The sequence below is a fragment of the Pteropus alecto genome, unplaced genomic scaffold (assembly GCF_000325575.1).
Source record: "Pteropus alecto unplaced genomic scaffold, ASM32557v1 scaffold95, whole genome shotgun sequence".
Classification (NCBI taxonomy): Eukaryota; Metazoa; Chordata; class Mammalia; order Chiroptera; family Pteropodidae; genus Pteropus; species Pteropus alecto.
This window is the reverse complement of record NW_006441071.1, coordinates 14,680,495-14,695,485: the sequence shown is the minus strand read 5'-3', so window position 1 is coordinate 14,695,485 and position 14,991 is coordinate 14,680,495. Positions and strand designations below refer to the sequence as shown.

Below are 14,991 nucleotides of genomic sequence, written 5' to 3'. Positions count from 1 at the left end.
CAGAGGGGGTCCTTATTTAAACTCTTCATCCAGAAACTTAATTTTCACCTGATTTGGCACATTTATCTAAATCAGGGGTTGGCAGACCTTTTCTGTAAAGGGCCAGATAGTAAATATTTTATGCTTTGTTGAGCCATATGGTCTCTTTCACAACTACTCAACTCTGCCCTTTGAGTGAGAAAGCAGCCATAGACAATATTGGGCTGTCTGTGTCTCAATAAAACTTTATTTCCAAAAATGGCCTGTGAGCGGGATTTGGCCCGTGTGCTCTAGTTACCAGACTCCTGATATACTTAATGTTAACCAAAAAGGGAGCTCAATAAGTATTGAGTCAAGATTAAAACAAAGCTAAAGATGATAGTTTCTGGAGTTAGCCAGAAAACATGTCCTGCCACTTACAGGCTGTGTTACCTTGATCAAGTTACATCTCTTCTCTGTGACTCAGTTTCCTCATTTGTTAAAAGAGGGTATTAGAGTACCTCTTGTGGAATGACACAAAGATATTTAATATGTATTAGCTATTATTATTTCACTACTATGATTTAATTGAAAACAAAATTAGTTTAAAAATTATGGGAATGTTAGTAAACAATATTTAGGTTACCTTTTAAACTGTTACCTTCAACTTCATTGGAAAATGCATTACTTAATTTGTTATTAGATTAAAATACTGAGCTGTCAGCTTTGAGAGTTACTCTGAAAGAAACCACAGTAACTTGCCATTAAATGTGTGTAGTTTTTTTGGATGGAGAGTATGACTTTAGTCTCATTACTAATACTAATCCTCAATTAAGAGCTTTTATGTAGCTGTTTCTAGCATTTCATGTATCCCTAGAGAGCTAAGTAGTCATCATCAATTGATATTTCAATGTCGATAGGCAGATTCTGTTGGGTGAATAATAAAGTCAAATATTAGCATTTTAAACACATCTGGGGCAGAAAAGAAGTGTATTTATATGCAGTTCTTTATTTATAATGCTATTGAATATAAAGTCAGATTTTTTTTTTTAAAAGACAGTAAATGGAATAGACAGTATCATTTAGTTACTCTAAAATTCCGACTTCTTAGAGCTAACGTTTTTTCCTGCCTTGAAGGTACAAAGCTACCAGTACCTTTGTCAAATTATGCCAACTACTTTCTTAACACAGATACTCTCTGTACCTAGAAATACATCTGAATTTTTTTTCTTCATTTAGCCTGTGCTTTGTTGTGGGGTGCGTGCGTGCGTGCGTGCGTGTGTGTGTGTGTGTGTGTGTGTGTTTTACTGACTTCTAAATTTTCTTGATCATTTTTACCAGAATTTTAATTGCAGAACTTTCTTGTAATGTGCTCATTTTAGCACCTGTTTTGGAAGTGACGATGGGTAGTCTCCCAGAGTATACTGTATTAAGTAGTACTCTTTAGCCTATTCCAGTTTGTGAAAAGCTTTTGTCCTCCACTCCTGTATCAATTAAAAAAAAAAAAAAAAAAGGTATCTGTCAGTATCTTTTAAAATACAAGCATTGTAGAATGTGATGGAATGGCTGTTTTTCATATTATTACTTGATAAATGTCTCCTCTTTTGTAAAGCTGCAAAACGATTGATGTGGCAACCCTGGGCCAAGAAAGCCAGTGGGTCCTTCGGATTGAATTGTCCCATGGCCATGTTGAGAAGAAGGATAGGTTTGCACTGGCTGCCTTGCAGGGACATCTTTTATCTTCTTTAGCTGTTGAGCAATAGCTGGCTTCTGCCTATCTGAAGATAAATTGTTCACCTGCCGAAATTAGTTAAATTTATCCCTTAAAAAAGATGGATTAAGTCCGTTAGGCACTTGTAAAAGCCAGCAAAGAAACTTTTCTGTTTGTCCATCTTTGAGAGAATGGCTTACTAGCCTTTAGCACTGATAACTAGAAGGATCCAGTGTACCTTTATCGTCTGATTAAGGATTTGAGCAAGGTCTAAAAACATCTCTTTTACAATTTTTTAAACTTAGTTTGAGCAAAAGTTGTGTGTCAGAAATTCTTTAACAGATGTTCATTTCTTTGACCGTTATAATATCGCTTACCTTGTCTGTGAAAACTGAAAGGAAATTGTCAGAATCTTAATTTTTTTTAACTTTTAAGTCACTTGGCTGCTTTTCCTTGTTCATCATAAAAATCAAGACTTTGACAAATTGACCTTCTTTATTCAGTAATAGCATAAGTAATGTTCTGCATATGAACATTTTGCCTTAGATCTGTGCAAAGTCTCCAGTTAAAACATTGTTTTCCCATTTAAATTGGATCCTTTCTTTTTGACCATATTTCTCTTATGATGGAACTTTATTGCTTTTCTCTGTAGTAAGTATCAGAGAGATGTGCCAGGTGCTTTTTATTTTAGTTTAGTTTTGTCTTTTTGGCACACTTTCTTTGCCCTGTCAATATACCTAACTTCGGTTCTTCCATTTAGAGTTATATGTTTTGGCAGAAGTGTTCCAGGAATTGTCACCTGAGCATGTAAACCAATTCTACAAATGTTTGCATGGGGGATGTGGTTCACATTCGAATGAGTTTATTTGAGAAGAGCATCTTTGAATTCTGTCAGTCTTCTTTGGTTCCAAGTCAGAATTTAGTATGAAAACAATAGTATAGTACATCCTCCTTGCGTCAGGAAGCAAGCACAGTCTGCTCGGGTGGGTGTGGGTGGTGGTGGTGGTGTGTGTGTGTGTGTGTGTGTGTGTGTGTGTGTTTTATCCTGCCCTGGATCCATTGCAACCCTGACAATTTCTTCTCAAAAAATTACACCAAGGGCTGCTTTATCAGCAGAGTGGCAAAAAGTCAGTCTCCCTCTCTCTTTTTTCCAAGTGTCACTCAGCTCCTTGAAGGAACAAAATGTACCAATGTCATTTTCTGTTCAAATAACTCTCCTACAGGAATCATAAACTTCTCCTCTGGACCTGAACAAATATCTGTTGCCTTTAATGGAACTCTTTTTCTTGCCAGAACAGTCACCCCTCTTGATTTACTGTTCAATCTGTATGAAAAACCTGAGTGACCTAATTCTGCTTCAATTTTCTGTGCTCGTGAGGACACTAAATGAGTCTCCTGCAGTTATGCAGTATTACATCTCTTGTTGTTTCGGAAAGTTGAGAATCCTGAATCTCTTTATCGGACTACCTGCTGAATCCCATTGATAGGAAGATGAAATTGTCTGGAGAGAAGCATTATTTAAAATGAAGATTTCTATTAACAACAGCTACCACAAAAAGACAAAATTTTCTGTGATAAAGAAGCCCTTCCTGTACCTTTGTCCCCACCCCCACTGCCATGTGCTGAATTGAATGCATATAATTTTACTATGGAAACTACCTTTCCTTGCCACCTATAGTTTGCACGTTTGCACTTTGTACTTCTTGCCTCTCTTTCATAAAAGAGAGATTCTTTTGTGCTGGGGAATCTGAGAATCACTGACAAAGTACTAGGCCCTTTGGAGAAGCAGTCATTTCAGGAAGAAGTACACTTTCCCAGATCCCCACCCACTCCAAAGCCCCAGTGGCCCAAGGCTCCATCTACTCCCAGTTTCCACCTCCCTACTTCCCCTCTCTATTTCCCAGCTCCCACACACCCAGTTTAGTGTGATTTAATCTCTGTACTCAGTCCAGCTCTACTAAGATTATTTATTTAGTCCTAGTTCTATAGCCCTTTAGAAGATTAGGGAAAGCAGCCATTCCTCTAATTTTTAGCACCTAACCCACTTTGTCAAAGAGAATAACCCGGAATAGCAAGGGATAGTTTTCTAGGATTTTCCCGTGAAAAAGGTCTGTAATAAATCTAGAACCAAGGAGGTAGAATAACCATACCATTGCCCCCCATCTTACCTAACTATATTTAATTTTCCTTTTATTATGGCCTTACTCTACAGAAGTGAAATTGTTTGTTTCTTTTTTTCCTTTAAATTATATATTTGGAAAAAATCTGTAATTGAGTTTCCTCCTAATATCCTAATTGTTAAGCTGTATCATCTGTTGGAGAGATTTCTGCCTATGCGGCTACTTAAGAAATTGAACTGGATAAATGAAGTAGATGTTTTTCATACAGTGAAAATTAAAAAAAAAAAAATGATAATAATCTCATGAGTATCAGCTGTAAAAGAAACATGGAAGAAAGTTGGCAGAATTTGAACAATTTGACCAAAAGAGCAACATGATAAAAGTTTATTATTGCTGTATGAACTAACTAAATTTTTAGTCTGTTGTACAGTTAAACTCTTTAAAAGTATTATTATTTGTGTTAGTATGCATAGTTGAAATAACAGCGTGGTAACTATGATAATATAATAACACATTAGGATGATAAATCATTGAGTAAATCAATCAATAGCGTGTATGTAGCAAATAAAATAGGAATCTGTCACATTATTTTCAGTGAAGTCAATCAAATATGATGCATTTTCCTTACTATCATTTTTAAAATTTTGAAAAAGATGACATTTTATTTCCCTACCAGAGCAAACAACTGTAAGTTTTAAAAAACGCTTGTTTTGATATCTGGGCTATATGAAATATTAAGGTTTTTGTAGCATCTAAGAAGGTTGTAAAACACAGAAGGTTTTACTTTTTCATGTGAAAAAGTAAAACACAGAAGGTTTTACTTTTTCATATGAATATATATCAGAAAGATTGACAAACCATAATAGTAATTTTTAACAGACTCTTTAATGATCAGCTTTTAAAGTTGAGATCTAGGAAAGTTCTCGATTAGAAAGTATATTTTAATTATCTGCAGTGTCCCTGCAGTGGTTGTGGAGTCAGGCGGAGGAAGGGTTCAGTCTTGGCTCCCTCCCTTAACTAGTTCTGTGAAGTCGGCATGTTTCAACTTCTGTTTTCTCATCAGTAAACTAGGATCATTATACCTTATAGGTTGTGTGTGTGTGTGTGTGTGTGTGTGTGTGTGTGTGTGTGTGTGTGAGAGAGAGAGAGAGAGAGAGAGAGAGAGAGAGAATTAAATAAAATGATGCATTAAATGCACCTAACTTAATGCAATTAATATTAACTTAGTTTAACTTATTGCATTTTTATTACTATTCTTTCTTTCTGGAAGTTTATTCAAAGATAGTTTTGCCCCAAATTTTGGGAGAGATAGTTTTAAAAATAGATTTAAATGGCATGTAATTATTTGTAAGGAAAGGATCCAGGTGAATTCTAAAATCAGGAGTTTATTTGGGTAACAGTAATGGATCCCAAATGAATAAAGAAAGCGAGATGTCTTTTATTTTCTATTCTGCCTTTATTATGTGGAACTACCTCCAGTTATATTTTTGATAGCGTCTAAAATGAGACTCCCCAGCAATCCTTTTCTAGAAATTCTTAGTTTTTAAATACTGTTTACTTTGCTATGTGCCATTTCTTTTTTTCTCCAGCAAGCACAGCTCACAGAGGAAGTGGCTGTGGTTGGCAGGGCTCTCTCTAAATGTTTTGGGTTGGCTGATTTCTGTGGCCTCAGCACCTAAAACTACTCTTGTTCATTCAGCTTCAACAGTGGTCATCAGCATCCTCTTTGCAAGGAGGGCAAATGGCCCCATTGCCTTAGGACAGAACCAGAAGTCAGAAAGAAAACTGTTGTTTCAGCCCTGTGTGGTGGCCAGCTGGGCATTTGGGAGCAAGTCAAATTTTCTCTCTCTGTTCAGAGTGAGTAATTGCATTTGACTTTCCTCCTAGGTATATCATGAACCTTCTTTCCTAGGTGTTAGAGAAAGTTTATGTACAACACCAGAGTGTTAAGTAACATGTAGCACCTGTCTGTGTTAATGCAAAGGTAGCTTTTCTCTAACATCAGAAAATCTAGTTGGGTTTAAGAAAGCAGCCATGAGTGTCTGAAACAGGTTTTGCCACAAACTTAAACCTAAGGTTATCATTTATCATTTAAGACTAGATTGTAATGTTTATTTCTACCTCTCTCACTCCTCTTTTTTTTTTTTATCTTTAGACTTCAGGCTCGCATAGCTCACAGGATACAAGAACTGGAAAATCTACCTGGCTCTTTGCCACCAGATTTACGAACCAAAGCAACCGTGGAACTGAAAGCACTTCGGTTACTCAATTTCCAACGTCAGGTAATACCTTTTCCTCAGCAAATCTGAGATGTGGGAAGGGGATATAATTGTTGGAGATCTGTGTATCCTTAAGTATATTCAATATTATTATAAAGATATAAACTTAGTAAGATAGTGTACCTTTTAGACCAGCAGCACAGAGCTAAAAGTAGCAAAGATGAAGGTGCTTATTCTATTTTTCTCTTCTGTATATCAGCAACATTTTTTTTCTCCTGCATTATGATTTCCTAAGTCAGAGTCATGGCATTTTGTTACCACAGATGAAACCTTGAGAACAAATAAGGTAGCTCATGTTTGCCTTTATTACTCCAAAGAAAAACAAGGTAAGGTGGTAGATCAGAGCTTCTTTGTAAGCACAAATGTCTATAATTCTAGCCTTGACCATGAAATAAATTTTAACGAATATGATACACACACTACTGAATTAATAGCTCCTCGTTGATAGAAATACATAAAACTGTGTTTTGTAACTGTTTATTTTTCATCACAATACAAGTTTAGATCACATCAGACCCATATATTGACTAATCAGTGAATTATTATCTGTTGTTCCTGCTATGGTTTTCAGTAGTCACTGATTAATAAAAGCTAACATAACCATCTGTTTCAGAATTGCTAATTGTGAACTCAATAGGAAACTAGTGGAATGAAATAGAGCTAATTTTCACTTTGGTGAGTTTTGTCTTATGGACCCAAAAGGTGCAGGTCTCCTGGTCTGTACGTAGACTCATTTAGCCAGACGGGAAAAGGAACCCTTCATCTCCAGTCAGATGGGTTTGTTTGCTTAAGGTCTCAGGACATGCAAAATGAATTATTAATGAATGAAAGTAGTTTGAAAGTATTGAATTACATGACTTGGTTTGTTGGAGGATGCGATTAAAATCACAAGGCCACCCTACTTGCTATTGTCATATGAACTTGGGAGTTACATTTGCCCGTTGGTTATAATATCACAGGAGTGCATCGGTATGGCTGGGTGCTCCTTGGCCATAGGTTTGTGGGAGTAGATTAGAGTTTAAATTTTTTTTTTTTTTTAATGAAAAATTACAGAAGAAAACTTCTCTGAGTTTCATTTACTTCTTTCTTGTAGGTGACTTCATAAAATACGTCGATAAAGTGTTAACATGTTGTTAAAAGAATATTATCCACGTATATTTTTAGGAATAAGATCAGCTTCACTATGATCTAATTTTTGTTTGCTGTTATTGAAAAATCTGTTATCTATGAAGTTTCCTAATGGAATTAACTATAATTGGTGCTGATTTAAGAATTTATTTGAATTATTATTTTAATGTTTATTCCCATCACCTACTATCACATAGTATTTAATATGGTTGAGTTAATATATTTATGATAATCTAAAAGAAGTTCACAATATAGTATAAAATTTGAATATCTTATATAGCATATCATTGTTAGGAGTGGGAGGGAAGCCAAAACTAGTATTTCCCATCTCTTATAGGAGACCATGAATTAACGTTGTTTGAGTATCTGCTGCTATTGTACATGAACAGGAAATAACTCTTTTATTCTTTTTGCAGAGCAGCATTAAAGTTCATCTTTAAACACAAAAAGAATGTTAGTATGGCATTCAAAGCGTAAACAATTTTTAAAGCTTATTAACTGACTAGTATCATTAGAATAATTAAATGGAATGAATCAACTTATTTGAAATGCAGGACATCATCTACTTTTTTGTTGTTTTTATGTTTCAGTTCTGTAATTGCTTTTTTCCCCTGAATTATTTAGAAAGAAAAGTCGTACCATCTTTGAAAATACCACATACATTTGGTATGATTTAGTCTCTTCGTTTACTAAAAGGCCATCCATGGTTGAGACACTTATAGAGTCCCCCATCCTGCTCCACTAAATAGAAACGAGAGAAGAGTACGGTTCAGGAGCCTGGACCCCATTTGGGGAGGCTCTCTAACTGTTTCCCTCTTGACAGCTGAGACAGGAGGTGGTGGCCTGCATGCGGCGAGACACAACGCTCGAGACGGCTCTCAACTCCAAAGCGTACAAACGGAGCAAGCGCCAGACCCTGAGGGAGGCCCGCATGACGGAGAAACTGGAGAAGCAGCAGAAGATTGAACAGGAGAGGAAGCGCCGGCAGAAACACCAGGTGCTTGGGCCTGGGCTTTGCATTTCCTCATGTGGACAGTGATGTCCGACTAAGTAATTGGGTGGAGTCAGAACGACTGAAAAATGTGCCATTTTGGGTGGAGAGGGGAACACAGAACAGAGAAGTTCCTTGCAGCATACATAGTCTGACCACTTCGTTTTATAGATGAGAAAACTTAGGCCAAGCCAGGTAAGTGGGCTTTCTTAATTCTAATAGGTATCACCTTCATCATCCATGGAAAGCTACTGACTGGATGGGTTTCCTAGAGCAAAATCCTGGGGAAATTGGAGAAGAAAAAAGAAAGCAAAAAGTTATTTTTATAACAAATATAAATATGCTTTCTTCGAAGGGCCCAGTTGGAGGTTTCACAGGGGCAGATATTTAAAAACATTCCTTTTTGGGAGTTTGGAAATATTTTGATGTAGGATTTGATTTTGTGTCATAATCCTATAAATTATGTAAATTATGTTTGTTTTTCTGTGCTTAATTTAGTGCCTAGCTTAGTTTCGTTTATAAAAAAATGTTGGATTTTTATTGTTAAAAAGGGTACACATTTCCCCCTCCTTTATTTAAGAAGTGTACAAAAATTATGTATGGAGATTTTAGCTCCCTATCAAACCTTCAGTCACAATTCTAAGGTTTTTAAATTATAAAATTACAGCAGAAGAAACATTACTTTTGTAACGTAATTCTCGCTGAAAATTACGTTATTTGTGAGTGATGGATTGGCTTTTTGTTATGTCATCACCATTTTATAGGTCTCTCTCCATTTGATCTTTCCATTTTCATGTGGCCACACCCTCAAAGTTTCAGAGACTTCTCTTCCAAAGGCTGGCACCTATATAACCTGGAGAGGTCATGTTTCCCACTGGCTCCATAGCCCACACCTCAGCTATGGAGGCATGCCAGGGCACCTATCCTAAAATAGTCCCAAGTTTCTAGTATTTCATTGTTGTTAAACACGCACTGAGAGTCTTCTTGGACTACACTGAAACCTCATAGGACATTGGAAAATGGATTTTAAGTATTCCTTTCTCCCCTCCTTTGGATCCTTTAGGAATACCTGAACAGTATTTTACAACATGCAAAAGATTTTAAAGAGTACCATCGCTCTGTGGCTGGGAAGATCCAGAAGCTTTCCAAAGCCGTGGCAACTTGGCACGCCAACACTGAAAGGGAGCAGAAGAAAGAGACAGAGCGGATCGAAAAGGAGAGAATGCGCAGACTGATGGTAAGGGGCCCACCCGCCTCCAGGAATCCAGGAAAATGCTCCCCTCACATCCTTTTCTGTATGGAGAATGCTAACTGTACCATAGTAGAAGAAGAAAGTAAAAGCTGCTTATCAAATATATGAATATGTTCCTTTGAACTTCATGGTGATAGTGTGAAAACATCCTCTCTTTCCTAGACAATGCATACCACAAATCTTGGGCTACAGCTGTCGAGTATAGTATTGTCATGTCCTAGCGTAGATTGCTGTTCAGATTATAGCTTCTCATGTAAAGGCAGGCACTATATTTCACAGGAGTTTTAATAACCGGATCTGGAAGGATGGAGATGGCAGTTTTTTTTCTTTTTTTTAAATATTGCCTCTTTGAGACTAATGGCATGAGTTGTTTTGAATGAATATCTCATTATATTGTGTCTTGGAATCTAAGGTCTCTTTTTGGGGGGAAGCCCTTGTCTTTTTGTAATGGCAGAAAATTTTTCACACAGTGTAAAAAGTGATTTTTAAGTCAATTTTGAAATGTTGCTTTTTTTGTTTATAGCCGGAGTATTGTCAAAGGCTATTCAGGGATCATTATTTTTACACTGTTATTTTTAATGGATATATAACCAAAAAGGATTGGTTTATATCATTGGCCTGTGTATTTTGGTTTTATTGACCTTTCTGTTTTATTACTTTTGGAATTGAACCTCAGAGCACAACATGGACTTTACAAAAGTGTATGTGATCTATAGTGATAGGAGACTGTACCTGGGACATAATGCCTAATTACTGCATGAAGATAAAGTCATTAGCTTCAGCCCATAGTTCTGTCTTGGGAATATTCTAAGTGACACTGTTTTCCTTGCTGGTCTTAATGGCTTTCATTTTGTTTTCATTAATTTTTTGGATTCCAGAGAGTAAACACCATATTTTAAAGGGCTCCGTGTCCAGGTGCTACTAAATCTTGCAATCTTCTCTTGCCTCCCTCTCCTTTTTTTGAGAAGGAGAAGACTGCCCAAGAAATTTCTAACTAGCTAGGGAGACCATTTTATAGTAATCTGAGCAGTAAGCAGTCAAATTTGTCTGATTTAACTGAAGTGAAACTATATTAGAACTTCAGTAACAGATTGGTTTGACACTAATGATTAGGCATTTGCAAACCATTAATTTTTGCAATTAAATGATGGAATATACAGATAACAGAGAAACTGAAGTTTTTTATCACTCTTTCTTCAAGTGAGATCAACCATAACCAAAAGCAATTAGAGTTATAATAGCATTTGAAGTTCATGCTCATCCACGGGGCACACAGCAGCTAGACTAAGTGATGAAACTGCTGTCACTCGGGCAAATACTGGAGTGACACCCCTGGACTAAAGATCCAAAGCTTTTCTGTAATAGAGCTGCCTCTTAAAGATTTTGCGGTGTGTTCCTTTTATTCTGCATCACACGAGGAAAATATTTTTGAGATGTCCTTCTACTGGGATATATAAAAAAAGATTTCTCTTGAAATGGCTCAGAGTACATCAGAATTTTTATTTCATTTAACCTCATAATGTTGCTTAATGGGAAGTGGAGGTGGGATTTATCTGTTTTATTGCTCAGTGGTATCAGACTTCAGGTGCTAAATGACTTGTCCCCAGTCACCTAGGCCCATAATATAGTGCCAATCCGTGTTTAAAAATCCCCCTGATTTGACTTTTCCTATCAACCACAATGTTTGTAATGCTTATAAGTATAAGAAGTTACTTGTTCAATGCCTATATGGTTTTTTGCCTTTATCAAAATATTTATGAATGAACGGATATTATATCTGGAATTTGATTTAAGAAAATCCAGTTCGAGATTGTGGGGAGGACTTTGGGGGAAGGGTAATAATGAGAGGAGTCATCATGAGTTAATTTTTGTTGCTCGGAGTTAATAATATGAGAGATTATTCTATTCTCTCTACTTTCGATTATATTTGAAAATTTCCCAAAGTTAGGAATAAACTTCAAATGGTGCATTGTCAAATTTTAAGTTTTTTGTACAGTTAAAGAAACACACGAACAAAAAGTTGACAAAGAGTTCTTGGTCCCAGCACATAGTGTGGCTGTGTGTCCTGACTTTGCTGTGAACCCAGTGTCCTGGGACATAGGCATCACACTTGTGAATGTGTGAGAACTCGTGCAGCCTGGAAAATCCAATGTGCTGCACTCACCACCAGTCAAACTTCAGACTGTCGAGGGGAGGGAAGAGGGGGGAATGGTGTTGTCTGCACATTATACTCTGATCGCACTTTTCTTTCTTAACAGGCTGAAGATGAAGAGGGCTATCGAAAACTAATTGATCAAAAGAAAGACAGGCGATTAGCTTACCTTCTGCAGCAGACCGATGAGTATGTGGCCAACCTGACCAGCCTGGTTTGGGAGCACAAGCAAGCCCAAGCGGCCAAAGAGAAGAAGAAGAGGAGAAGGAGGAAGAAGGTGAGTGCCCTCCTGGTGGCCACTGGGTCTGGGGTGTGTGGTCAGGAGCCAGCTTAAGGTACGTATTGTTCTTTAATAAATACTCCCTAGCACACTAATGCAAGGCTTAGATGATTGAATTACAAAAATCGCTTGCTTATGTAAAAGGATATGACATGAAAGAGTTGATTAGGCATACTAAGGCAGCAGATTGGAGATGAGGGCGTAATGGGTAGGCTGTATTAAATGGAAACAATGCAGTTCATATTTCTATTGTTTCATACAGAATTTAAAAATTAAATGAACCTGGTCAATAGGAAAAGGAAAAACACAGGCATAAATAAGTGTGTACTTAAGTGGAATGGTAGTGTGGCAGGGGACTGTTCAGTTGAGAAACTGGAGTGAAAATTAAGAATAAAATGCAGTGTACAGATTGAAAAAAAGCCAGAGAAAGATGTAAGATATAGCTTTGGGGTACTTTTGGGACAAATTTCAGCCTCTTTATTTGGACAGACAGCAATGCCAAAATTGTTCATTGAGTTTAGCTGCCCTGTGTCACACGAGGTCAGAGTTTTAGGTGATTATAGAAAACAATAGCCTTATGTAAAATGAGTTCTAATTATCATGAGAAGTGAAGGGTAGGATTTAGAATTTCTGTTCTGCAGATAGTCTATCACAACTCAAGAGTAACAAACATACTAGTGTAGGTCTGTGAATATATCTCCTCTTTGAAGCTAAGTAGTCTGGTAATTTAGTTCTTGGTTTTTTGTTTTCATGGTAAATTCTGATTGGCCCAGGTACAAACATCAACAGCAAGTCTTCCTCAGAATTGTGATGATTGAGGGTTGGTAGCACATAATCATTTATTCTCTGCACCGAATAATTGAACAAAATGTTTTTCCAAAAATAATTAATTTCATGGCTTCTGAATTCTCATACTTGTTTCATAATTAAGAAGGAAGGATAAATGATTGAGAAGGTGCCTTCCTGCACCTGGCTTCTTTAGCATAAGATAGCTTCCCTTATTGTGAAGATGAACAAGGGATGACTCAGGGCTTGGATTTAGACATTTCAGTGGTGAGGAATACCTCATTTTCTTGTCAAGATAGCATTATAGACTTTGCAGAATTTCAGCTGCCAATTTCTGACTTAAAAAGATACTTTCAGAGTTCATGAAGAGCACATAGGCAAACAGATACAATTCTGTCATATTCCATATGTGGATCCCATGAAATGCTAGTTTTAGTTTTTCCTAATCCAGCCATGTATTTTTGCGGAGGTTATTACAAAAAGGTCATTGTTAGTGTTTTTAGTATTAAAGTTCATATTCTACCTTTCATTGTGAGTAAAAGCTAATGGCCCAGATTTGAGCTTCCAGCTTATAATTATTACATTCCTGCCATAGTATTAGACAGTTATATCATCATAGGCAAAGAAAGATATATAATTGAGTGGTAATGATTATGCCTTTATTTTTGTGTTAATCTGTGCAGAGCGGCAACCAGTCACAATATTTTTCATGGTGCTGCCAACTCTGCATGATCTATACTTTGGCTCTCTACCTCCAAACTCTTGCCTTTAGGTTTGCTAATAACACTTATTCTATTTTATGCATTTGCTCAACAAATATTAATTGAACATTTACTATGATCTAGGCAGTATGCTGGATGCTGGGGGAGAATGTGTAATGGTGAGAAAAAGCACTCTTGCCCTTTCTCTCAATTTAATCAGAAAAAGAGGGCACAGACAGGTAGACATTAATCAAATATGGACCTAAATATATAATTATAAACTGTGATGAATGATGTGAAGGAAATACTGTGAGTCACGTTGGGCATAAGGCCTGATTTCCCGGCAAACGAGAAACAATCCCAAGCACCTCCTGTCTGCTTTGTGGATATCTCCTGGCATCTCTCGTTGATGATCTCACATGGTCGAATGTGTAGAATTATTGGTTCATTATCAGCCCTTGACCTTTTCCCTGGCATGCTCTCAGGATGCCTAGCATTTGAGCCCTCGTTGCCCTCTGGAGAAATGGGACAAAGAAGGTAAAAAAGAAAAAAACAAAAACTCAGAAAAACTGGGCCCGTTCCTAGTCTTTCCTGAAAACTGTCTCTTTCATGGGGCTTTGAGACTTAGTTCAAAGTGAGTCACCCAATTCTTGGTTGCACCTTTACACCGATGCAAAGAAAATGGATGCTTTCAAAGGTTGATTCTTTGACACTTTGGATTATCTGGAGTTTTTCTTCCCTCCATTAGAGTGAATGATTGAGAGTTGCTTGTTCCAATTTCTCTGTTGGGGAGAGGAACTACGACCGGAAACTTAAAAATTCTGTGCTGTCCCTTTCAGTCTTTTTCCCATAGAATTGCATATCACCATGTACCTATCTACATTTTTTAATTAAGAAAGTCATCAATAAATCTTTGTTTTGAGAAAAGCTTTTTTGCCCAGTGAACTTACGGCATTGAGCTAGTAGCAACATTTGTAAGACAATTAAGATACTCGAAGAACTGTGCTATTAAAGATGAGTATGATTGACCTTGTAATTTAATTGGAAAGGGGTTACTTTTTACTTTGTGTTAAACTCATGTATAATTAAAAAAATAGCCCTAGTGTAAAAGAGAAGGCCTTTTCCCCCCTTGGGGAGTTTATTGTGTTTAATTGTTGTTAGTCAATAATATAGTGGGGTTCCTTTAACCTGTCACGACCTTGTTTAATTTTCTTTTCTCACCATTAGAACCATGTCTATGAAGTATACATTTATAAATCATTCTCAAACTTCCCCTTCTCAGCCTGGTCTTCCATTAATACTTTGAAATGGAAGAAAAAGAAGTAAACTCTATGTATCTTCTTAAATGTTAGAGAAGGAATAATTTTTAAGGAATTGAAATACTTAATTGTATGAAACCGGTATCTACAATATGACAGGATGAATGCGCTATTATGTGCACTGATTGTGACTTTGAGGTCCCTGTCCTCTGCTGTGATTGTTCTCTAATCTACTGGATGACTACAGGATAAAAAGGGGAATGGGGTTCGCTAAAGCCACTGGGTGTATACAAATAGGATAGAACATGCTAAATTAGAAAAGTGGACCACTGTCCAAATCATGTTAGCGCAGTCTTTTAAATCCACAGCAGCAT

The 14,991-nt window shown here is 36.8% G+C and overlaps 1 protein-coding gene across 5 annotated transcripts in view; it reads left to right on the top strand.

The window, feature by feature from the left end:
* Positions 1–14,991, top strand: part of SMARCA2 (SWI/SNF related, matrix associated, actin dependent regulator of chromatin, subfamily a, member 2) — a 158,000-nt gene that overhangs the window by 30,437 nt on the left and 112,572 nt on the right. For all 5 annotated transcript variants that reach the window (XM_025051449.1, XM_006918394.3, XM_015594549.2 and 2 more), the window contains 4 exons: positions 5,945–6,071; positions 8,020–8,193; positions 9,251–9,424; positions 11,698–11,868. In XM_025051449.1, coding sequence (XP_024907217.1) covers positions 5,945–6,071; positions 8,020–8,193; positions 9,251–9,424; positions 11,698–11,868 — 646 coding nt within the window. The remainder of the gene's footprint in view (positions 1–5,944; positions 6,072–8,019; positions 8,194–9,250; positions 9,425–11,697; positions 11,869–14,991) is intronic.